This window comes from Onychomys torridus, chromosome 4 (assembly GCF_903995425.1).
Source record: "Onychomys torridus chromosome 4, mOncTor1.1, whole genome shotgun sequence".
Lineage (NCBI taxonomy): Eukaryota > Metazoa > Chordata > Mammalia > Rodentia > Cricetidae > Onychomys > Onychomys torridus.
Genome location: NC_050446.1, coordinates 50,614,627 through 50,640,690, shown reverse-complemented (window position 1 = coordinate 50,640,690; position 26,064 = coordinate 50,614,627). Strand labels below are relative to the sequence as shown.

At 47.8% G+C, this 26,064-nt stretch overlaps 1 protein-coding gene across 5 annotated transcripts in view; it reads left to right on the top strand.

The window, feature by feature from the left end:
• Chn1 (chimerin 1) overlaps window positions 1-8,818 on the top strand; it is a 153,749-nt gene extending 144,931 nt beyond the window's left edge. For all 5 annotated transcript variants that reach the window (XM_036183987.1, XM_036183986.1, XM_036183990.1 and 2 more), the window contains 3 exons: window positions 60-197; window positions 6,448-6,553; window positions 7,940-8,818. In XM_036183987.1, coding sequence (XP_036039880.1) covers window positions 60-197; window positions 6,448-6,553; window positions 7,940-8,111 — 416 coding nt within the window. In that variant the 3' untranslated portion in view covers window positions 8,112-8,818. The remainder of the gene's footprint in view (window positions 1-59; window positions 198-6,447; window positions 6,554-7,939) is intronic.
• Window positions 8,819-26,064: the final 17,246 nt, after the last annotated feature.

Sequence of the window (26,064 nt, the reverse complement as noted above, 5' to 3'; positions counted from 1 at the left end):
TTAAAATGATACTGGCTGTGAATTCAGCATTGACTGTTTTGTTTTGTTTCCTTTAAAAGATGGTGAAAAGGCGGATATTTCTGTGAATATGTATGAAGATATCAACATTATCACTGGTGCACTTAAACTGTACTTCAGGGATCTGCCAATTCCTCTCATCACGTATGATGCCTACCCCAAGTTCATAGAGTCTGCCAGTAAGTACCAGTGAGTGAGTTCCCACCTGACAAGCTGCTTCTTCTGAGTAACCGCTTCTTCTCCTGCAGCAGCACGTCCCTGCAGCTCTCTCTACATCAGACTGTGTGTCTGCAAGCGTTTACACTTCCCTAACCAGATTACCGGTGCCTTCTACCCTTACAAGTTTGTACTGTGCTACTTTTCCAAAATAATCTGTACCAGTGCTGCCTGGACATGGACCCACATTTAGTAAACCAAAGGCCAGAGCTAGACTGCTGTCCAGTTTGATCCAGCAAATGTTCCTGTCAGTTTCAGTACTTACCCCAAATGCCCAGACCTTGAGAGTTCACAGACTGCCTCTAGCCCATCAGTTACTCTTCCAGGAATGTGGCTTCGCATCATCGAGGAGTTTGTTTAGTTTTGCTTTGTTTTCAGAATTGAGAAACTGAACTCAGGTCTCACTGCTCCTCAGCCAAAGTTCTGGGTTTGGGTTTTTAATTCTAGATGAGAAGAAAATGGCTCATTTGCAAAATTTTATTTCTGTTTCAAAATTCATACCTGTAATTCACATCTCACCTTTAAAGATGGGAGATCTTAACAGATTTTTGGTGTTGGCGTCACTTTTTTAAAGAAAAAAATATTCTATTCCTGTAATTTTGTTTCTGTCTTTAAACCCAGATGGCCTCTCCATCTTTAAATAATAACGTCACTTCCTTAGTAATGTAGTGATTCCTCTGCTTGGCTTCTTCACTTGGACTTTCACAACGCAGTGGCATCTTTTGTTCTGGATTTAGTTTCTCTTCAGAGCTTTTGTTGGCCTTTGATGGTTAGTCTCGTGGAGCTCTGATTCTCCTGCGTCAGTGAGAGATCTCGGTACAGCATGGGAAAGCCTGATGAGAAATTAGAAAACATGGCTGGCTGGCTCTTGGCCTTCTTTGGGGATTGAACTGCTGCCGTCTTTGGATGGACTCAGTGCTGATGGTGATTGTCTAGGGAGTTTGCAGGCTGTCCTCAGCTGATTGGCACCAGACTAGAACGCTGTGTTTGGTGTCCTCTGTGCAGGACTAATTACCCAGCCTGCACAGCCCCTGCAGCGGCATGACAGGTGCAGGGTACTCACCAGCCTGCACAGCCCCTGCAGCCGCATGACAGTAGCTAGACAGGTGCCTGTTCCTGCTGCTGTGCTGCTGGGGAAGGAACGAAACCTGCTTTGTCTAGATGAGCCAAGACAGGACAGAGCAGTGACTCACAGCCGGGTTCTCAAGCCCACACCCTATCTGGTAACACCCAAGCCGCTTGTCGGATTCTGAGGCCTTGGGCCTCACCAAGGCTCTCAGGACCTTTCCCCACCCCACCCTTATTACCAGGAAAATCTTTCCCTTTGTTTTTCTTCCAAACCATTTGCCATTACTCTGGGATTTGTTTGGGAAGCCTTCCTGTCTGGAATCAGCAAACCCTCTTTCCCTCAAATTGAGACAAATGAATATATGCCTCCTGTATAATCTAAACTAGTAAGTGACATGTGTGACAACAAAGCCCTGGCGCCCTCCCTGTGCCTCATGTGAGTGTGTGGTTCCTGTCGGATGCTGACGGCATGGAACAGTGTCCTTTCCCACTGTAATATACAGCTTCTTGCTGTGGGGTGTGTGGACACAGGCATCCCTCAGAAAAGCAGAAGAAAGACCAAAGGCCTGGCCAATTACAGAGGTGCACCTGAGGTGCCTGCCATGAGCCAGGCCCTAAATTGGCCAAGGTCCCATTGCTAGAGGTGGGCCTGCACCCCAACCTGCTTGTCTTTCTCTCCTCAGGGCTCTTGCTCTCTCCACTCTGCACCCTGCCTAGCTTCTGCAGGAATCAGGAGAAGACACACGGTGGAGGGAAGACTCCCTTCAAGTGATGGGCAGGATTAGGAGATACTTCCTAGTGTGGTTAATTCTTGGCTTTTTTAAAACGTCTCTCAGTTTCTGCCCCCTAGAAGTTTCTGGCATTGTTCACCATGCTTTCACAACAGAAATCATAGTTTATGTTAAAGCTTTATTCCTGCAAAAGCTGGTGACGCTGTGCTGTAAACCGCTTTCCTCAAAGTCCCCGGGGTGACAGCGGAGGTGGGAGGCCTAGGGCGGGCGGGAAAGGGGATGCTAGAGTAGGGGCCAGATCACCCTGCCCTGCCGCTGCACAGCCTCTAAAACCGGAAATGGTCCCTGAGCTCTGAGTCTGCCAGCCTTCCTCTTCACTCTCTTCCCAGTGGAGATTCTGTTGCTCTAGAACAGAGGCCCAGAAGCGAGCCTTGCTGCAGGGTCTTGTCAGAAAGCAGCGCCTGAGTGCTCTCTGACCATGCTGGAAACCATGTGGGGCTGTCCCAGCCCAGGAGTCTGAGCACTTCCTTCCAGAAGATCTTAGAAAGCCACATCCCTCCCTAAGTGTGCAGCCTTGGATGAGCCGGGCAGGGAGAACTTTCAAGGTCTCCTCTGCTCTGCAGTCTGGTAAGGCCTGTAGCTTGGGGAAGTTTTACTCTCACACTGAACTTCTCTATAGAGAATTAACAACACACACTCCAGACACTCCTTAATTAGAACTTGATCAGGCCCCAAGGACTTGCTTCCTAGCTTCAGTGCCCACACTTTCCAAGACCCTCTTCCTGGTCCTTCTCCTTCATCACATTCCCACCCCTGGGCCGCACTCCCATCATGGGCAGGCGGTAGCCATGACTTGGTTTCTTCACTGCACTGGCACCTTCAGGACATGATTGATGCCTCCGGTGTCATTTTCCACAAGGCCTGGATTAGTCCTTCATTTAAGTTATAGGTGTTAAATATTTGCTAGCTATTAAGCTTGGAATTTGACCTGGAAATGCACAGACTTAAGTCATTAAATAAATATTCTAAGGGATTGTATAGCTAGACTTTTCTCTTGAATTCATTGCTTAGTTTGGAGGTTGTGTTGGTTGGTTGGTTGGTTTTCCCAGTTTTGGTTTTGGGTTGATTTCTTGTTTGTTTGTTTTGTTTTTTTGTTTTGGTTTTGGTTTGGTTGTTTGGTTAGTTTTGTTTTGTTTTGCTTTGTTTGAGTCATGGTTTCTCTGTGTAGCCCTGGCTGTCCTAGAATTCATTCTGGCTAGCCCTTAAATTCAGATTCATCTTTCTCTGTTTCCTGAGTGCTGGGATTAAAGGCCACTGCCGGCTTAAATCTTGTCTTGAGGGCTGGAGAGATGGCTCAGAGGTTAAGAGCACTGACTGCTCTTCCAGAGGTCCTGAGTTCAATTCCCAGCAACCACATGGTGGCTCACAACCATTTGTAATGAGATCTGGTGCCTTCTTCTGGCCTGCGGTCATACATGCTGTATTACATAATAAATAAAGATAAAATCTTAAAAAACTTGTCTTAAAATCCCAGTAACTTTCACTCATTGCTTTTCTGTAGACAGCCAGTCCACTGATGGTGGACAGATGTGACAGTCACAAAGCCTACCTGTGTACAGAGAAACCTGCCTGTCTCGATGTCCCCCTGCCCTCCACGTGCCAGACTTTCTACATTTGATGACAGCTAATCTGATAATGCCCATTTGTCTCTGAACACCTTCCATTTTTTCTGTTTTCCTCTTAAATTATGCTGTAACAGTCTTCTAGACTGTTCTGTTTTCTAGAAAGTTGACAATGGGCAGTCCTGTGTGCATGGGAGGAAAGGAGGGCTGATGTCCAGGAAAGGCTCTGGTCAGTGTGACGTCAGGGATTCCGTGCATTTTGTCATGTTCCCTGCTGGAACCAGTGAGGGAGGGAGGGGAGAGCTCTTCCTGCAACAGCGGGTTCATCCAGGCCAGCACATTCATTTGTACATCTGAAAATCTCCGAGAGAGCTCTCCCCTAGACCTTCTCTACCACTCCAGCTGTCTGCACCCAAACCTTGATCTTTCTTTAGTCTCCCTTTTCTTGGACACCCATCAGGAAATCTTATAGACTCTACTTCAAGATGTACTCAGAATAAGACAGTTTCTCATCATTCACTCCGCTCTCACCTGACAAACTACTGCCATGACCTGGATTTTTGTGTTAGGTCCCGAAATGTGTTCTTGCCCTTCTGTAGTCTGTGCTCTGCATGGCAGCTAGAGGAAAGGGAACCAGAGAAAAGAACATTAGTACCAGTGTGAGGGCTCAGTGGTACCAGGCACTTGCCAGCAAGGCTGATCGCCTAAGTTTGACCTCCAGTACCCATGTGATAGAAAGAACTGACCTCCACACATATGCCACGCATACTCACACACACACATAAATAAATGCATAAATAAATAGCACACTTAAATGAGCATCAGATACGGCCCATCTTCGTTCGTAACCTTCCCGTTTCTCTCCATAAATCTTCAGAACTGCCCACAGCTGACTTGAGAAATAAATGTTTTCTTCCTGACTTCACCCTCCATTCTCCTCTGCAGCACACTGCCCCACTGCCCCTCAGTCCTACCGGCATGCCCCTTAGGACATTCCACAGCTCAGCTGGGACCGGCTCCCTCCTCATCTCCTGCCTTCATTCCTCTGTGGCTTTACTCAAGACCGTTCCCTCATGCTGAGGTTTTTCCTGACCTTTAAAATCCCAGCGCCCAGCATGTGCGTCCTTGGGTCTGTCTCCCAGCGCCTGCCTCACTCGGCTGTGCGATACTGGCCTTGGTGTCTACCGTCAGCCCCTCTAGGCAGAGCTAAGCTCCCCTGTGCTAGCATACCAGTGCTGTCCACAGCTTCCCACTGTCTCAAGCTTCTCTTGGTCAAGATTAATTGTAGAAGTTAAAAAGAAAATCTGTTTTTAATTTCTGAAATCATGTCATTTCAAATTAATTTAGCCCTGTGCTTAGAGCTAACTTCCATAGTAAACAGAATTTCCTTTTCTTATTCTAGAAATTCAATTACTGAATTTCAGCATCTGAGAAAATAACTGTGTTATGAACAGATTCTCTTTAAAGTCCCCACGGTTTGGAGGTCATGCATTATCTCTCATGGCAAAGGCAAAGAACACATTCTTTGTTATAAAGAGATGAAATAGGAATTGAGGAAGCTTTGGACCAAAGCTGCAAAGCAGTCAAAAGTTCTTTTGAACTAAAAAGCACCTATCACTAGTCACATTCTGAGAATCATTGGGCCCACTCTGCCATACTTTAGCTCAGCTTCTGTTCTGCACTGGCTGTTACCAGACCAGTATACATGGTCTACGTTTTCATTGAGCTGGGCTGTGGATACGGGAGAGACCAGAGTTTCAGCCATCTGTTTTAAACATTGACTACTAAGCAGGTGGAGCCTTCCCAGTGTTTCAAGGCTGCCATCTTGATTAGGACTCAACAGCATGAGGTCCTGTTGTGGTAGGCCTGAGACCCAGAATTTAAGGCACTCCCTTGTAGCCAGAGTGAGAACATGCTGTGGTGGTTTTTCGAGAGTGCAGAATTGCAATGGCTTCTTCAGCTGTGTGTGTTACAGGTATGATTGATAGGTGGAGCACAGTTCTTACAGTAATGGACTGGCATGTGAGTCCTCAGTGCAGATCTCAGATGTCCAGATGGAGAGCTTCCCTTCATGTGCCTCCTTTGGAAGAGCCCCTGATCCCGGGATCCCACCATGGCATAGCACACTTAGAACTGCCTGCTGTGTGTTCTTCAGAAGGAGAGTCCTCATGCTTTGAAGGGAGACTTCATTTTGTTCCATAACACATAGTATAATAATTATAGCAAGCAAATGTTAGATGATACATTTCTTGGCTTAGAAAGATAAAGGGCTGGGATATTGCTCAGTGGTAGAGGACTTGCCTGGTATTTATGAGGCATGGGTTCTGCCCATAATACTGCAAAGAAAAACAATGTCATTTAAAAAAGAAAAAAAATATATCAGTAAGATTTTGCCAGGAGTCAAATAGGTAGTGGACTGGCTGGTTTGTATACTACAGGAGGGTTTCTAAAATATTCTGAGCAATACATATATCTTTAATGTTCTCAGATGAACTCATTAGAGTGTATAAGGCTTTATTTGTATGTCTACATGTGCTTGGATGTGTTACAGTTACATTCTGGATATTTAGTATGTCCATTTTCCTCAGCTGCCAAAAATGGGAAGGAAAAAAAAAAAGTTCATTAAACCCTGTTCCCACACTGGACCTAAGATGGCCTTGGACAGCTGTTTTGTTTATGAGCAAGGTTCTGTGAGAAATCATTTTTGCTCACTTTACAAAAGCATCATGGAAGAGTAGTCCATAAGCATTCACCTCAGTTTTCTGCTAGAGCATCTCTCCTTGCTATTGTAGAAATGATGGACCCTGATGAGCAGTTGGAGACCCTTCACGACGCTCTGAGACTGCTGCCACCAGCCCACTGCGAAACCCTCCGGTACCTCATGGCACATCTCAAGAGGCAAGTTGCAGCTTGTAGCTTACTGCTGTATTACAACCAAATCTCAAGAATAAGACTAAGCAAAAGGTGAAAGAAAGGATATGTTCTCTTGAGTGAATGCGTAGGTGCGTAGCAGCATTGTCTTGTGAGAAATTGCCTTAGTTGGGAAAGGGTGCTAAAAATAGTGTGCATTGCAGTACCACATGCCAGCCTCCTCCTGACATCCATGCCTTGCAGTTCTAGGACATGCTTGTGAGTGTGCTAGTGTTCTGCAGACATCGGTGAACATTTTGTAGAAGGGAAAGGGCTGCGGCTGTCAGTTTGTGAGGCAACTCACTTTTCTTGGCTTATTGCTCCAAGTAAGCACTTCAAGCTTGGTATAGGAGGTTAGGCTAGTTAACTGCTGTTACCAACACTGGAAAGTTGTATAAACAGTGATGGAGTAGGGAGGAATACCTTCAGTTAGAGTTTAAGCTGTTTTATAATTGATGGTGATCAATCTCTACCAGTTGAAATAAAAAATTTCTTAGTCATATGATGTCAATGGATTTGGGCCTCAAACTCTAAAATCAATTAGAAACAAAAATTCTATGTGCCCCAAAGCTTGCATCGTCCAAAAGCACATGCATATTTCAGTTACTTGGGATACCTGCTCCTTTCTTCTTTTTTTTCCTTTCTTCCTCCCCCTTCTTGTCTTTAGTTTTTGAGACAGTGTCTTCCTATGTAACCCTGGCTGACCTGTAACTTACTCTATAGGCCAGGTTCATCTCCACCTCACAGAGATCTGCCTGTCTCACCTCTGTAGTAGTAAGATTAAAGGTGTGAGCCACCACACCCAGCTCTTTCCCACTTAAAAGGCACCATGAGTTAGAACTTTCTTTGCCTGTGCTCACAACTAACGCCATTTGTAAATTGAAGTTTGCTTCCTATTTGGCTTTAGTTACATGTTCTGTAATACTCACTCTGTAATATGCTCTGTGCTGATACTATAGGGTAACAGGAAGAGATGCTGTCCTAACTGTGAGCCGTTCTTCCATGTTCTCACAGCTACTCTCCTAGACACTCAGATTTCACCTGCAGACAGGCCCAGGGGGAGCCAGAAAGCCAAAGGAAAGGGAGGCCTGACCTCCTCCCCCTCCACCTCCTCCATTTTTGGAAATATGTCTTAGAAGGAGAATCTACAAATATTTGAGTGCACACAGTCCAGATGTGAGCCCCAGTAGTCACCGGGACTTTAAATTCTTTATCAGCATGACCTGCTTCGAATGAAGTTACATTCCTTGAAGTTTACGAGAAGCACAGACAATAACTCGAGAGCTAGCCAGTGGACACAGACCTTGCTGTGGCTCTGGTTTTCATTTGGGTGCTCAGACTTGATGACGACTCAGTTCCACTTGTGTTTTTCAGAGTGACCCTTCACGAGAAGGAGAATCTGATGAGTGCAGAGAACCTTGGGATTGTGTTTGGGCCAACCCTCATGAGATCCCCAGAACTAGACCCAATGGCCGCCCTGAACGACATCCGCTATCAGAGACTCGTGGTGGAGCTGCTTATCAAAAATGAGGACATTTTATTCTAGAGTTTTAATTTGAGGAAGAAAGAAATGTTTTACAGATGAAGGAATGTTTTCTAGTAATTTAATTAGCTTCACTAGCTGAATTGTTTCTTGGTTAGAGGTTTGGCCAAATACCCAGATTAAAATGAAGGAACTTCCTGTCATCTCTGTAGCACCACACAGCTGTCCTTGTAAAACAGTGAACACACGCTTTCCGGTTCTGGTAATCCTGGGTGTTTATCATGTTAAGAGACACTCAAGCTACTGCATGATTACCCCTGTTTGGTGAGGAAACCCCACATCAAGGAATCACAGACTTGGACCTGCACTGCCTCTCTGTCCTGGCTTGTCTGTGCTTCTCACCCAGCATGCTTCCCAGAGTAACTGTCATGACTTTGCTTTTGGGGCCCACGCTATTGGTTTCTGATGCTTGCACACTCGCACACACATGCATAAGCCGTGCCCTGGCTGTTACCTCACCATCAATGTACCATACGCCAACTCCACACACTTCCTTTCCAGCTTCTCTTTCTTCTTCTCAACCATAGTACTTTCTCTTCAGCAAAGGCAAGATGTGTTTCCAGATCTGTTGCTTCAGTAAGTTATCCTATCAATAAAAATGCACCACACAGTATTTTCTGTTAAATTATTGGTTTTCAGCTGTAAATTTATATTTTTACCTAGCATGCTGTTATTAATTTATTAAATTTGGCTTTTAGGAATCAAAACTATTCATAGCTTTTTTTTTTCTTGGGGAGAATAGTTAGAAAATTGTATCTGGCATTCATTAACAGCAATTGCTGCCTTTTCCTGCCTGTGGTCACTGAGGTGTTGTGGTAATCTAAAATAACTCAAACTGCCTGAAGTCAACATTCCCTTCTTGGATTTATCTTTGTCTCCTGTTCCTCTGGCAGAAGTCTGTGATGTTTTCTCCACTTTGGGTTCCTAAGGTGAAGAGGGCTCACTGAAAGGATGACTTCTGAGCACCTACCTAGTTTTTCTGGAACAGCTGGGGTCACGTGCTAAAGCTTTACCACACTGCTGAGGTAAAGGCAGCTAGCTTGTCAGGCGGAGAGTTCTGCACTTGATGCCAGGAGCCCGAGACCTGTGTCTGGGACTGTCAGCAGTCAGCCGTGGGCTTTGAGCAGACAACCTTCTCATTCTGTCTCTTGGACTGTTAGATGAGCACACACCTAGGACTGAAGTCCCATCCTGCTTTAAACAAAACAAAACTCATGGAGGTTCACATCTGTAGTCCCAGAAGCGGGAGGATCGAGTTCAGGGTCAGCCTCAGGTACATGAGACTTGTCTCAAGCAAACAGTGGGACAGCTGAGCACAGCAGTGTACTATGGTCCTAGCTACTGGGGGGAAGGTCCTTGGGGCCAAAGGAGGATCAGCATTTGAGTCCAAGGGTTCAAGACCAGCCTAGGCAATAAGGAGAAACTGTCTCAAAATAAAAGGTAAAAATGAAATACATTTCTGAGCTATCAAGTCTGCCTCAAAACAATGGGCAGTGATGGAAATGCAAGACTTTCCCGACTCTACACTCTCTGCCCTAGGCTGTAGTGGGGACATCGCTAGTTTGCTTTTTCACGACTGTTTACATTGAGGGAAAGTGTGGCTCTTCAGGAATATTCCATCACAGCTGTCTTTTTAACCAGTGTCCTATGAAAAATGGCACCACACTGAGCAGTGTGGAACAGAACACGCAGATTGGTTAAGTACAGAGACCGACTTATGGGACGTAAATCATCTTCAAAGTGGAAGCAAACACAGGGCAGAGGGCAGAGTGCTCCTCACCCAGCAGTGCAGAGAATTTGAATAACTGCGCTGAAAAAATAATGGTAAGTTACAGGCGTGAAGTTCATCCATATTTACACACACATCTCGCAGACCAGGGCCTTTTATTTGAAAAAAAACAAAAAACAAAAAACAGGAAGTTACACTGTCAAGCCATCTAAAAGAGCTGACTGGCTTCCTGGATTTTGAGCAAGACTCAAACTACCAGCAATCCTCCTGCCTCAGTCTTCAAAGTGCTGGGATTATAGGTATGAGTCACGTGCCAGGCCTCATAATACCTTTTTATTACCCTAAATTATCAGAGCCAATTTTTCCTGATTGCCCAAGTTTTGTAATTGACTGAATTATTGTTGTGGTCCAAGGCTCTGAATCAACCCAAGCACTCCCAAGAGGTCAGTTACTACACTGCAAGATTTAATGCAGGGCAGCACAAAAGAGGGGGAGAGGAGGGGCTGGTCAACCGTGGCTGTAGAACAGGCAGTGCGGCCAGCTGAACTGCGACCCCAAATACCAGCTGAAGCAAGTTTTTAAGCACAAAACCCACAATTTTTTGTTGCCAAGTTACAGTTACAGTTTTCACCAATCAGGATTTAGAGACTAGGAGCTTCCCTGAATGGTCCATCCTTGTCAATTGACATATAATGCAGACTTTCCAGTCCAACCAGTCAGATCCATTTGTTCTTTCTATTGTTGGGTACAGTCATAGTGTTTCTAGAGAACTAAAGATACATAATGACTATTTCTATGGTGTAGGGATGAGGTGGGTCAGCTATTGGAAGGTTCCCAGCTCCCCTAGTGACTGGGAACCTGAACTTCGTGTCACCCTGCAGGTAAAATGGAATCTGAAGTCAAAATGGCAGTTCTCAGGACAAGCTGCTTTTGCCTGTTCCCAGCATTATAATTTAAATAAGGCACTCTGCATTGCATGTGGTTGCCCTGGCTTAATGTATGGATGGTCCTCCTCAGTCCCTTGTAATTCATTTGGTATTTTCCAAATTGTTACATTTGCAATAGCATCCTACAGTGTTGCTTGACATGATCCTCTGGTCCATGTTTTCCCTGGAAACTGGAAGCTGGGTGAGGCTTTGACCTGCCTCCTGATTTAGAGATGGGGACTCAGTGTTTCCCAACCTCTCCTTCAACTTGTGACTTGGACAACCTCAGCCTCCTGAGTAGCTGGGACTGTAGACATGCAGCATGTGGGCTACCATAGGAAACCTGTGAAACTACAGCTTTCTGGGCCTTCCCCTATAAACTTCCATTGAACTGGTGTGGGTACTGTCGATCCCTGGTTTGCTTCTTTTATGTAGGTGTATGTTCCGTCTACATGAATGTCTATGTACATGTGTGTGCCTGGTGCCCATGGAGGCCAGAAGAAGGCATTGGCTCCCCTGGAACTGGAGTTACAGGTGGTTGTGAGCCATCATGTGGGTGCTGGGAATCAAACCCAGGTCCTCAGCAAGAGCAGCCAGTGTTCTTAACCACTGAGCCACCTCTCCAGCCCTCCAGTGCTTTTGCTCTAAAGGTCTGAAAATGTGTCGTTTTTGTCGTGTTTCAGAATTGCTAACTTGACTCCTCCAGGAACCACAGATCTGTCTCTGTCGGTCAGGCCAAGTGTCAGAGAGGTACTGTGGTGGGTCAGTGGAGATTTTCACTGGGAAGAGTCTCAGGGCCCCAAGGCCTGTCTCCGTCCTGTAGCCCAGGTTACAGAAATGCCCTGGCCTGTGAGTATACGGTTGAGGAAATAGCAGCAGCAGGCTGAAGACAGTGGGGACTCTGGTAGCTAACGGTAGCTGCCTCGTGTTCCCGGCTGCTGATGCATGAGGGTCTGAAATACAGGCTTATGTATGCCGTTCCCTCTCAGCTGACTCTGCTCACCCCCACTCCCCAGAACCAGCTGTCCCCTTTACTACTGCAGGAGACACGCTCTGGTGAGTCAGTTCCTCACCAAGTAGCTTGCAGCAGCCAGAACCTGTTCAGATTCTTCCTGTGACTTCCTTCACGTCACGGCTGATGAGGCCAGCTGAGGCTGGACCACTCCGGTCTCTTCTAACCACATCAAACTTCAGCATCCTCATCACCTGAGCAACTTGGGAAGCAAGTTTTCAGGCCCACTCCAAATTCCTAGGTTAAGGCCTAGAGTAGGGCCCAAGATTTCCATTTCTAACTACTTGGAGACGATGCAGACACTGTCCCAGGATCCCACTCTGAGAACCACTAGCCTAGGGTTTCTAGAGCCCAGCTGCCCTTGAGATCGCTGTAGGTCAATGAATCCGAAGGTGTGTTGGCAAGGCCTGGGCAGACAGCATCCCCGGTAATTCTACGGTCCCCTTGCTAACTGTAGTGGCTTCATCTCCCCTGGGTGTGTCACAGTGCACTGGGAATCTGCTGCAACTGTAACCAAACAGCAGACATGGAAGAAACAGTTGACAGGAAGTTCCTACACAAAGAAACAGGAGGCAGGGTAAGCCAAGCATGCCGGGCCACATGGGGAAGGAGCCGTAGGTAACTAGAGAGCATAAGCGCTGGGCCTGGGCCAGAGCCTTTATCAGGTTCTAGCCAAGGACTTGCCAGTGGAATCAAGTCCTAGGCTGTGGACCATGACATTAACCCCTGGTTCACCTGGCTCTAGTGATGTAGTGTAAGAATAATGGCTTCATTGCAGGGATTGGGGTGTGTGTGTGTCTGGATTGCTTTGGCATCTCAGAGGGGAGTCCTTTGCACTTTCTAGGAATTGGCTAGATATGAGAGGGCAGTCTCTCCAAGACATGGAGAATACATAAAGTTAGTCCTAAGTCCTTACTTTTCTCCAGAGTCACTCCCTGTTTCTGACCCATGTCTGACTCGGCCCTCAATACATTCTTATTCACATTGAATTCTAATTTGCACAACTCACTAAATATAAATTGAGTATTAAGTCAGAAAAAAGGAATGAGACTTCATCAAATGTCATAGGAATCAGAATGAATCATATAAACACCTGTTTATTAACTAAAACCCCTCATTAGGAAACTAGGGAGGATCCCTAGAAACCACTGAAGGACATTTTTATGTAACAGGAATTAAACTCAAGGGCCCAATCCCACAACAGTGGTTTGTGGTAGAGGTGATCAATAATTCCAGAATTCTTCATGCCTTGGCTGAGACTATGAATTGTTCTGGGGGTATCTGGCGGAACTCCTAAACTGATACCCCAAATACTGTTGCTTGACAAGCGAGTCACAGGGTTGTATACAGGTTAGCACACACTCAAAAGCTGCTTCCGATTAAGGTCCCCTGAAAATTGACCTTTTAAGTTACAAGGCAGGAAGGAAAGGAAGGAGGAAGGGAGGGAAGAAAGAAGAAAGGAAGGAGGAAGACAAAGACAGGCTAGTCTGGGTTGCTGCAGACAGATTTCTCCTCCCTCCCTCCCTCCCTCCCCTCCCCTCCACTCTGTCCCTCTAGCTTGGCACTGGCTTCCCAGGTTTCATAGTTAGCCATCTGCAGAGGAAGCTAGAGTCTTTTATATTGCAAACTCACACTGTTTCAGGTCTGAATATGTTATAGAAAGAAAAAAATTCCGGCCTGGACCCCATGAACCAACTTTTTTTTTTCTTGTTCTAGCTTTAGGGTGGAGAGAAGCAAAGGGTTGGTGGGAGGTCATTCTGGAGAGTTTTCACAATCAAGAAAGGCCATGTGCCTAACACACACATCAACTGCTCCATAGCTGGGTGTCAAGGAGCCTACCAATGGCCCAGAAAGAGACAGGCCCCGCTTGGCTTTTGCCTGAGTTAAGAGAGATGTGCCTACCACCATGTACTTCCTCTCCCCTCCGAAATCTGATCAAACACACGGTAATACAGGTGGTAGAGAAACCCCATGGGATCTACCAGCAATACCGCAGTCTCTTATTGGTATGTTCCTCCTGCACTGAAATCTGGTCCCAATCAAAGACAACCCAAAAAAACACATGCTCAGCTCAGAGCACAACCAAGGATTTCTGTGGTGTTACAGGGAAAGGCTACGGCTTGGGACTGGAGACCAAGCTTGCTGATTATAAATTCTGCTCTGTGGGCAAGAGGAGGGGAGCGCCACTGACCAACCAGGGCTGAACCCCCGAATCACTCATTGAAGGCCTGCTTTTTATACCCACAACCAAGAGAGCTGTCCTGTGGTCAGTAGGGTAGGGTGGCCGCAGGGATGATGACTGGGTCTTGAGCCACTCCCACAGGAAAGAGAGACCTCAGGAGGATAAGCAGCCAGCTTCTAGGCTGGTGCCAAGGAAAGGTTTGTTCCCAAGAGATCAAAGCAAGAAACAGCACAGACTCAGGGGGGCAGAGGATCTGTTCAAGGGAGCAAAGCATGAGAATGGAATCAGTGTCCTGGAGTTACTGAGCCTGAGCCCAAGCCCTGGCAGCCTAACAAGCTCAATTCAGCCACCCAGCCTCCATAGGTCAATTAAAGAGACAGTATATGGTGATGAGCAGAAAAGGGAGATCAAATCGATGTGGTCACGTTGGAAAGAAAAAAGAGGTCCAGTGATTCTCCCAAGTCCGTCTTCAGGGCCCTGACCCAGTTCAGTTCTAAACAGAGGAAGTCAGTATGCATAACTGAGCGGTCCCGGTCAAGATGCGGTGCTGCTCATCATCTGGACTCTAGTCTCTCCTGCTAGGTGGTCAGACAGTTGTGAGAACTGTATGAATCTGCCATGAGACAAGTTCCTCCTCTGACTGGCACCAGGTTTCAGCCTTGCCTTCTCCCAGCAAGCGATTCCTGGGGAAATTCCAATTCCTCGGGGTGTCTGTCGGAGAGCCAAAGGGAGAGCCAAAGTGTCTCTAGAAGTCTTCATTTCTGCCAGACAGTTACACCAGCTTTCGGTTTGTTTGCCTTGCTGTATCAAAGACTGAGCCTATGTTGCCTGCAGATGCACAAGCTCTCCTCTGCTAAGCTACAACCCCAGTCTCCTCCCGCTCCTCCTTGTCCTCCTCCATTCCCGCCTCCTCCTCTTCTTCACTTTTTGAGGCAAGAGCTCAATAAGTTTCTCCAGGTGGCACTGAGCTTTCTGCAGGCCTTGGGTTTAAGATGCTCTTCAGGCTGTGGCATCTATGGAGCACTGTAATCACATATCTGTACCGCCAAGCCTGGCTAGCACTGGGCTCAACCAAATGGAGGACTCCAGGCTCTGGGGTTCCGGTGAGCAGCACACTACGGCTCTAACCCCTTCCCACATGTAACCCCACACTCAGGTGCATGAGCCCAGGACCTGGCTTCCCTCTCTAAATGAAATTAGGAAAGAAAGTGGTAAAGAAAATGGATTTAATTATAGTTTGATCAAAGTGGGAAGAGATAAGCCTACAGCCATCATGTAATGTAAGGATAACTTTGTGATAGAGACTAGAACACATGTAAATTTGTAGATAGGCTATGAGTCCCTTCCTGGGGAAAGAAGACCTAGGCCTAGACTTTCTCCCCTCTCTGTTAGAAAATTTTTTTTTTATTCAAGTCTAGCTGAGGAAAATGAGGTCTCCAACATCTCCTAGTTTTGAAAGAGAGAAGAATTTCTGCTTCTTTGGTGATATTGACTGCACCCATTCAGGGCCTGGAAGAATTCTTCCTGTCTTTTTCTGGTGGTATAAACCCATTCTTCTTAAACGTGCTGATTTTAAAGAGGGATAAGATGATAATCTAGCTGGGTGGTGGTGGCGCAGGCCTTTAATTCCAGCACAGAGGCAGCAGATCTTTGTGAGTTCGAGGCCAGCCTGGTCTATGGAGTGAGTTCCAGGACAGCCAGGGCTGTTGCACAGAGAAACCCTGTCTGGGGGGGCTGGGGGGGGGAATAAAAGATATTCTGATCATGGGAGGAAGGGCACAAGTGTCTCTCTTTAAAGTATCCCCATCTTGTCCCAGCTTCAGCATGGAATCAAAGCACATACTTGTCCCAGAATCCTGAACCCCAAAGGGCTGCAAGAAGGGCAGGGCCTTGCCAAAGTCTCACAGACTTCCAGGAGGCACTCTTCCTGCTCCATGTCAGGTGGCCCTCCCCACACAACACTTGGAGACTAGAGAGCGCCCCAGAGGCCGCCCACTGTGTGGGCACTGTCATCCGTGTTCTGCTAGGAAGAGCTGATGTGCAAGGCTTGCCAACGGGTGGGTGACCTGGCAGAGATATATGGTTGGTCGCAGTGGAATCTGGTTGCCATGGGGATGAGAGGTTTTCTGCTCAAGCTGTTTGAGAAGCAAATTTTCCATTGAGTATGTGTCTCACACTCACATCTCTCATTTTTTAAATATTTTGTTTTCTTTTCAAGGAGCATCAAGGGTGGATTAAACATTAAAAGGCGAGTTATGCAGGTTTGGAGGCTTCGGCTGTAATCCCAGCTACTCAGTAGACTGAGGCATGAGGATCAAAAAAAGTCAAGGCCTTCCATCACCCATCAGCCCTGCCCCACCTCACTGCCACCCTCAACTGTGGTCGATGGCTACTTTTTCTTTTTTTCTTCTTTTGAGATAGGGTTTCTCTGTGTTAACAGTCCTGGCTGTCAGGGAACTCTGTAGACCAGGCTGGCCTCGAACTCACAGAGATCCACCTCCCTCTGCCTCCCAAATGCTGTGATTAAATGCGTGTGCCGCCACCACCACCCGGCTGTTGGTGGCTACCTAAAGCCAAATAAATTAGTGAAAGCTTTGCTCTTGATTAAAGGATCCTAGTGCTAACTGCCTCCCCAGAGGCAGCCTGATGTGGTCTGTCACCCTCCAGGGGAGCTCACCCTCCCAGACCTCTCTGCACTCCTTCCTACTGGAGTGGCCACTGGTCTTTGGGAGCTCTGACCTATCTCTTTCTCTTCAGTTTAGGTTTTTGTTTTCATTTTCTTTCTCTTGTTTCTGTTTCTTCCAGCATGAGAGATTTGGTTGGTTAAGGCTTTGCTGCACTACAAAGGAAGTTCAAGGCCAACCAAGGCAATTTAACCGACCCTGTCTCAAAATAAAAGCTAAGGGGTGGGGGGGGGAGGCATTGCTGAGACTCACTAGAATAGCCCGCTGTTGCCCAGAGTCAGAGTAATGCTGTGGCAGGCAGGGCATCTGGGATCAGGCTCAGTGCAAGCTCCTGTCTGCTGCACACCCTTGGTGACCGCAGTGTTGAGGCTTCTGACTCAACCTTTGTGTTTGCAGCCTGCATGTAGCACTGCTGACCCACACTCTCCATCTCCCAAGCAGTACAGGCTGCAGCAGCCTCAGCAGCTCTGTGTTGGGGGCCAGCGGGCGGGCCCCTAGGACCGACTCCATTCAGTAACGACATGTTTCCGAGGGGAGCTCCAGACCGCTGCACATCCACATCTCCCTGTCATCAGTGCTGGGAGCCCCATAGCTTACTGGGAGACCCTTGTGCTTGCAGCCTGCTGCCTGAGATGCGCGCTGCTGTAGGCTCCGTCCCACCCTCTTTCTTTCCAAATTCGTGAGTCCACGTTGTAAAAGCATCTTCCCGTAAGACTTTCCTTTTCTTTTCTCTCTTCTTTTTAGTTGTTCTAAAGCTATTGCACTCCCTGCAGACTCCTTTTTCTGCCGCCGTCACCCCCAGAGCCTCCATGGGTCTCTCAAGCCTCAGACCGCCATCTTTGTTTCTCTCTGGATGCTTATATTCTAATCTTAATTGCTGATATTAGCTCTCAGCTGCAGGAGGCGTGGAGACCAGCAAGGGATCGCAAGAGGCACAGGACCAGGTCTGGATGTATGGGGAATGATTTGGTAACTGGGCGGGTGTGTCAAGCAGCCAGGACCATGATGAGCTGGAGCTCTGAGGACAGTTTGGAACCCTCTGCCTACTGGTTCTTCCTGCACTGGGTGGTTGGATGACTGGTCAGTGGGCCATCACAGACCACAGTGCTAAGTGTTAAGAGTTGTTTGTCCATTCTCATTCTCTCTGTCTCTCTCTTTGTCTCTCTCTGTGTGTCTCTCTCTCCCTCCCTCCATCCATCCATCCATCCACCCATCCAACCTTTAACTCCAGATCTCCTGCTGTGGGATGTCTTTCTTATGCTATGATCATGCGTTGCTCTGATTGGCCAGTGGCAAGGCAGAAGGTTAGGCGGGACATTCCAACTGGAGAGAGAGGAGAAGGAAGGAGCGTGGGGCAGGCACTGGGAGCCACAGCCAGGAGAAGCAAGATGTGGAAATACTGGTAAGCCACGAAGCCACGTGGCCAGACATAGACTAATAGGACTGGGTTGAATTAAGTTATAAGAGCTAGTTAATAATGAGCCTGACCCATAGGCCATATAATTTGCAATTGATATTAAGCCTCTTAGTGGTTATTTTATAAGAGACTGTGGGAGGGGGGAACTGGTGGGTTGGGGGAGGGATGGCAGAGTAGGACCAGGTGGGACCAGAGAAACTTACGGTGACATCCTCCTACATCCATCTCCCAAGTGCTAGGATTATAGGCCTGTGCCACCATGCCCAGATGTCATCCTCTTTTATGGAATTAAAATTGAGAGGGTACTGCCCCCTACATTGGTCTGGTATGTCCAGTAAGCCTGGGGACCTGGTTTGCCCAACATTGGTTTTAATATGCTCATATGCACATATATGCCCAATCTACTTTACTATATCTATCGGTAATACCTTTCTACTTATAGCACAAGGATATTTATCAAGATTGTGGCCAGCAAGCCCCAATGATTCTTGCTCATGTCTCTTCCACCTCCCAGCTTCCCCACAGCACTGGGGTTATAAGCACACGGACAGCCGTTCTGGAGATTTGAACTCAGGACCTCATGCTTGCACAGTAAGCACTCTTATGCACTCTTAAGCTGTCTCTCCTGCCCATCTCTTGATTGATACTGCATTGTTTCTACCTCTGTATGATGATGAATTATGCTACCACAGTGAACACCACTGGACAAGGATCTGTCTGAGCCCGCTCTCTATTTCTTGGATATACCCCCAGAAGTAGAACCTGCTGGATCATGTGCTAGCTAGTTCTATGTTTAACTTTTTGAGGAGCTGCCAAATATTTCCCAAGCAAGCCCCTGTGGAGGCTTGATAGAGATGGTTTTATAATGGAATTTGGCAGTAAGCATAATTGTATCTATTTTTTAATTCTCTCCTATTTACCTATTTTTCTCTGAGGGTTTCTACAAGTCCTTCTGGTTCATTTTTTCTATTATCTGTTTAGCTATAATATACCTGAGGACAGTTCTGAATTGTGAATCGATTAATTGGCTAACCTGTACTAGCGACAAGGTTGGGGAGTATCAATTCATCCTCTCTTCTCTAAATCCTCTTGAGCCATACTATGGGCCCAACAAAAATTGATGTCAGCTACCCATTTGTGGAGGCCTTCATCATGCTCTTCACCTCAACCCATCTCCACCCAGTGTGCCCCCACCCACCTCTGGCAGAAGCTTATGCAGACCCAGCCTACAGGACGCCACTGAGCTCCTCGTGTTGTGGAAATGCTAGAAGTTTCTGCCGCTGTGGTTGATTTCAGTCATTTCTTATGATGTCTCCTCCCTGTGCACACATCACAGGATCTGGTACAAGACTAAACATGGAGCCTTCAGTACCCTCACTAATATGAATATAAAATATATTCCAAGAAACACATGGAGGCTAGAAGCGTGGCCTTCACAGGTCTCCAAGTGAGAGTACTTGCCTAACATGGGCAAGATTCCGGGTTCAGTCTTTAACGCCACAAAATAAACACATCATACATGTAAACTCAGCAGTTTAATGAATAAAATAATTATAAAGCAAACATCCTTGTCACTACCACCAGGTTAAAGAGAACACTGTCCAGGACTCTTCAGCCACCCTGGGAACCTTGACCAGTGCTGACCCTGCCCTCTCCACCGGTTAGCCTTATTCCAAACTCTATCATTTTTCCCTGTGTGTTCCCTTTGAAGCGTGCATCCCTGAAGAGACGGTTTCGTTTTGCTTGGCTTGAACTTCCCATTACAGAAATGATGCTGTCTTCATTTTGCACTGGCTTTGTCCACCCAGCTGTGTGCCTGTGGGTGACATCCATGTCAATAGGTACAGTGGCACCTAACTGTGGTTCGCTGGTCTTCACAGATGGATGATGTGCCGTCCCGCAAAACCACTATGTGTTTAGGGAACAGACCCTGTGACTGTTGATAGGCCTTGGGTTGGAGCCAAGGACACCTTGGAGAAAAGGACTTCCCATGATCGCTTTCATGGATCTGCAGGGGACAGCATGTGCTGGGGTCGGGGTGGGAGTGTTTCTGTGTCTACTTTCAGCCCAACATGCATGGATGCTGGCCTGCTTTTCAGAGTAGCTGCCTCGGGTAGGAGAGTGCCTGCTGGTCCCTGGCTCTCCAATACAGGGAAAACCCTGCAAATCCACCTGTGCTTTCTACAGGAGCCACAAACATCGGACATCCTTGACTTTGCAACCTCCAAACCTTGGGTATCAGGGTAGCCAATCAGGCAGCATCCAGGACACCTTGCTGCCCCTTCAGGGAACTGTGAACTCAACTCCAGTTACAAGCCTGGCCAGCCAGTCATAAAAAAAAAGACTTCAAAGGCTCAGGATGCCACTGGCTGTGAGTTCCAGTGGCACCCAAGTGTCCTCCACAATTTTTCCCACTGCTCCCTGCTGAGCCCCACGCTCAGCTGTGTTTATAGTTGTTTGACCAAGGCCAAAGTCACAGTGCTGGGCCTACAAGCCAGGACACTCCCTTCTGCTAGGCCCCCCTTCCTCAGGAACAAAGCAGGGGTACACATGAGAGACACTGTCAGCACACAGAAATTCATCAATACCTTCTGCTTGGAAAAGATACGTATGTGTGCACCTTATTATAAATTGTGAATCATGGAGGTAAGTGCAAGCAAAAGCCCAGGCAAAATCACTTCAGATTCCAGCACCTAGAAAAACGCATTTCATCAGTGTGGCTCTAGATACCACTCAGTGCAAATGTGCAGACAGAGAGGTGGATATGGATGAGATGATGGAGGAGTAGACACGCCAGCCATTGACCACAATCCGGATAAAATCCTATTGTACATACCATTTTAAAATAAAAGAAAAATGTATTTCCTTAAAGGCTAGTACCCTGTTGTTTTCTTCCTCATAATGCAGAAGCCTGGAGATCACAAAACACAGATCTAAATCTAGATCAAAATTGCCTTCTATGACCAGAATATTCATTCTATTAATGTGTCCACACGTGTGTCTCTGCCTGTACATGATCTGTACTAACTGTGTTCCCCCAAATGCCATAACTTGAAGCCCTCATATCCAATGTGCTTACACGTAGAAACAAACATGAGGTAACTAATATCGAATGAGGTCACAGGGGCCTAATCCGAACTAACCAATGTCCTCAGAAGAAGGAAAGAAACCCCAAGTTTGCTTGTCACGGAGGGACGACTGTGGTGATGGAGCGAAAAGGAGGCTGCCAGCCATGGAGGACAGACTCCACAGGAACAACCCCGCCAGCCATGGAGGACGGACTCCACAGGAACAACCCCGCCAGCCATGGAGGACAGACTCCACAGGAACAACCCCGCCAGCCATGGAGGACGGACTCCACAGGAACGATCCCACCAGCCATGGAGGACAGACTCCACAGGAACAACCCCGCCAGCCATGGAGGACGGACTCCACAGGAACGACCCTGCCAGCCATGGAGGATGGACTCCACAAGAACAACCCCACAGGCGCTCTGACCTTGGAGCTGTACTGTGTCAGTCACCCCGTCTGTATGATTTGGGTATGGTAACTTAAGCAGCCCAATCGTGCATCACAAGTGTCTTCAAAATGCCTTCATCACAGCAGCAGAGCAGTGTACCGCCTCACCCACTGGCCATGCTGTGTCCAGATCCTCAGCAGGCCACTCAAAACCACACAGCAGCTGCACAGGTCTCCCATCTCCACCCACTCAGGCCGCACTGAGAAGGGCATCTCAGGCTACTCCACCGGACCCAAAAGGAGACAGTAGATAATGCTTTGCTGGCCACACAGCCAGGGGAACATTTAGCTCCTCAGCTTGGTGGTAAATGGAGGGGTCATTCAGGTGTCACCTGAAGTCAAAGGTGTCCAAACTGATGGTTATTGTAGTGGAGAAGAGCCATCTGCATGGTTCAGTGTAGTGGGTCACTGTTCCAGCTTTGACCTAGAAGTACTACCCCCATTGAGGCTTCTGGTAACTGTCATGCCTACAAGGTGGGGTGGAGAGACCCAAGATCTGGATGTGCGGGCTCTCTTGGTTCTGGATCCTGGACACTGGAGGTAGATCCAGCAGAGTTCTCCAGAGAACACCACTGGACTGTACTTCACCTCTCCCGGGCCCTGTAAACACTGGGAAATGCCCTTTTGTAAAGTGAGGTTTTCCCCATGTGCACTCATGAAAAGATGTACCCCCTGAAAAGATGTCCATTAACTGCCAGTCAAAAATGCCTCACCCCACGAGGCTCTCAGAGCTCAGCCTGTGGTTCAGAGACACCAAAGTAAGACTATAATGTTTACCTGGTTCAGATGGGACACCATCTGGTGTGGTCCCTAAAAACCGTAAGTGAACCAAAAGTAGAGATCAAGTACCTGACCCCTTAGCTGTAGTGTCATGAGACAAAACACCCTGCTCCAGTCAGCCCTGACTCAAGGAGTTCTGCTCCCCTGAGCATCTCTTAGACTACCAGAACCAACCCAGGGACCAGGGGTGCAAGAGTCACGTGCTTTACATCCAGATGCTCCCAAGGCCTTTAACCAGGCTGCACAAGGCTGGGGCCACGGCTTCCTATCTTCTTCCTGATGCCCCGGAGAGGTGAGGCTGCATCTGAATGATGCTGGGGGCTTGCATTATCATCCCCAGGCATTAAGCCCCCATTGACCCCAGTTTTCCTGGCTTCCCCTTCTTATCCAAGCCCCTGATGTGATCCCCAATCCCAGGCACCCCATCCCCACTTACTGACATCCCCTGTCTCCAACTCCCATCCTTAGAACCGCCCCACAGCAATCCCTTCACAATCCACTGGCCAGACTCTGTGCTGGGAGGAGAAAGCTGTTCCCAAGCAGGACTATATTTCAAACTGCGTCCTTCTAAGGGATGCTGAACTCCAAAACCTGGAAGCTGCCTCTCTAGCCTGACTGCAGGGTTGTGCTTGGGGCATGCAAGCTGTGGAAGCCAAGGTTCATATGTGTCTTGTCTCTCTACCTGCTCTCTACCCAGCACCTGCTGGGGGGGGGGGGAGTGACCAAAGGGGGGGCCTCTATGTTTCTGCTCTGGCCCCGCTCTGTGGGGGCGGAGCAAGCTGGCTCAGCTCAGCTCTGCAGCAGCACCAGCTGGTGAGCTCGCCAGATCTTTCTCTACCCCCACGGCACCTCCTCCTCTCACCTAAAATGGGAGGAGAGAGGGGGAGGAAGGGCTGATTTTCATCCTGGGCTGAATTTATCCCAACTGCATGCAGACCGGCTGCGGAAGCCTGGAGAAGACAAACAGAGAAGGCTTGTTAGAATTTTTCAGAACTCTCTTGGTGTTTCTCAGCCCCCTCGTTTTCTTCCTACCTTCCAGGGGAAGAGCTGTGCTTGACTCCTGCCGCTCCAAAGTGCATCTGAGGGGTGCTCACAGCTCTAGACTGCCTACCGGCTTTCAAGCAACCTCAGACCCCTGCCAAGATGTGTTTCAGCTTGATAGGTGCCTGTCATTTTTCTAACAGTTCTCAAGTTGGCCTTTGCTAATGTGATGCTGGCTCTCTGTTAGGTTTTAGATGTGCTGGTTCAGGAAGACACCGGGACAGATTACTGGTGACTCAGGACTTCGTTTGGTAATGTCATGGACAGAGAGATGGGGGTGGGCATCAGCATGGCAGAACCTCGGAGGATAATTCAGGCCCTAGCATCAGAGAGATACAGGGTGATCTGGTCTCTGGAGAGAATCAGAGCTACAATAAAGGAAGAGGGAGCTGTTTCTTAGACCTTTTGAGGATGGAGGAGGTTCACAGCAGAAGCCTCCAGCCACACTTTCTGATTCCAAGGCAGGAGACTGGGGCAAGGGTGGGGAACAGGATGTAGCACCCCTTGGATGCATACCCACTTCCTAGGTGAAATGTCCAGACACCCAAGAACTCACAGAAAGTGTCCCAGTAGGGTGCCTGCCTAAGTAAGGTAGAAGAAGCCCTACCTAGCTAATATACATTCTTAGACCTCAGCCTGCTCCTAAGCTTTCTCTAGAGCAACAGTATGTCTGCTTGTGTCTCGTGTTCTTGCTATGGGATGTTCTCTATGATGTGAATGTGTTGCTCTGATCAGTTAATAAATAAAGTGCTGATTGGCCAGTAGCCAGGCAGGAAGTATAGGCGGGACAAAGAGAGAGGAGGATTCTGGGAACAAGAAGGCTGAGTCAGGAGATGCTGCCAGCTGCTGCCATGAGAAGCAGATGTTAAGATACTGATAAGCCACAAGCCACGCAGCAACTTATAGATTAATAGAAATGGGTTAATTTAAGATGTAAGAACTAGATAACAAGAAGCCTGCCACGGCCATACAGTTTATAAGTAATATAAACTTTTGAGTGGTTATTTTATAAGTGGGCTGTGGGACTGCTGGGACTTGGTAGGACCCGGAGAGAAACTCTCCAGCTACATGTTGTCCTTTCTCCGTAGAGGTTTGCGGGAGACAGACACAGATGTCAACAGCCTGGACAGGGTAAGAGAAGTGAGAGCTCGGATGTTCACCACGGAGCACACTAGGCCTGGACCAAGAGACAGGCTACAGTCCTGAAAGGAAAATCTTGGAAGGTCGAGACACCACCTTGCTCAGTCCACACTGTAGCCCCTTGACGATAATAAGCTGTTGGGTATTCTCCATTGGAAGGTGATAGAGGCTGCTGGGTAGTAGACTGAGGTCCTGAGGAATTGAGTCAGTGTGTACTGGGTAATAGCCCATAGCCATGAAGAATGGGTTAACCGCCCCCCCCCCAGCCTAACTATTCTGTTCCACTTGTGGAAACAATATGCTCAGGTATCTAAAACAACCTATCTCCTGGTCAAACAACACACACACACACACACACACAGAGAGAGAGAGAGAGAGAGAGAGAGAGAGAGAGAGAGAGAGAGAGAGCGAGCGAGCTGTAACTTCCTGGTACCTACCTATGTATATGTCCATGTCCCCAAGCTCCTCTAAATGCACTCAACTTTTGGCCTTGAGGGTGTTTATTGCTGTGAGGCACAGGCCACTGAGGGGACACCTGGTTTTTGAGTGAGGAGACATAGGTGTGGCATGGCAGGAGCCAGGAGGGACCGCCGAAAACAGCAGTCACCACAGCTATGTGTTCATACTGGCCTGGGACTCTGGCGTGACTGTGCCTGGCTAGCTGGGGCCAAGGCCTGAGGCCCACTCTCCAGACTTCCCGGTGACTCACCACGGGCCTCACCCTTACATCAACCTTGCACAGCCCTTTCCTGCTGCCGCCAACTGTTTCTACTGCTGACAGCTAACTTCCACAGACGCTGCGCTCGGGTGGCCCGACCCACTTGTTCTGTTCTGTTCTGTTCTTTTCTTTTCTTTTCTTTTCTTTTCTTCTTTTCATTTTTTCTTTTTCTGAGATAAGGTGTCATTATCCAGTCCAGGCTGGCCTCCAATGCGGGATCCTCCTGCCTCAGCCTCCCAAGTGCTGTAATGACAGCATGGCTTCATCACATCCAAGTCAACCATACTTCTTTCAGAATGCTATCTGCCTGTCTAAAGCCAGAGACCCAGCCACCACACTCAAAGCATCAGCTGTCGAGTTAAAAGGCTCTAAGGCCCAGGTTTGGTGAAGAGGAAGCGTGTATACGACACCAGGTCTTGCCAAGGCCCTTGCCACCCACTACTCCACCAGAACATCAGCAAGGACCAAAGTGTTATGTGGGTAGCTGAAGACATCTAAGACAAGGCCACCAATCAGAGTAAAGCTCAACGTCATTGGAAGTCCCTATGCCAACCAGCTTTCTGAATGGGTTTTGAGCATTTGATTCAAGCCAAATGTCCTACTCTGACAGATGCTTCTAGGTGGGGCTTCTGTTACTATAAGCCAGGTACCCAGCGACTACAGTGACTCCAGCATTGTGGGCCATGTCACTGTGACTGATGATCACCACCGTCTAGTGACCAGTCAAAACCTAGGCACTGTTCTTTCTGCATTTGCCCTTTGGGTGACATTTATCCCTATGTACAACCTGTTAGGGACTTCGGTCAAT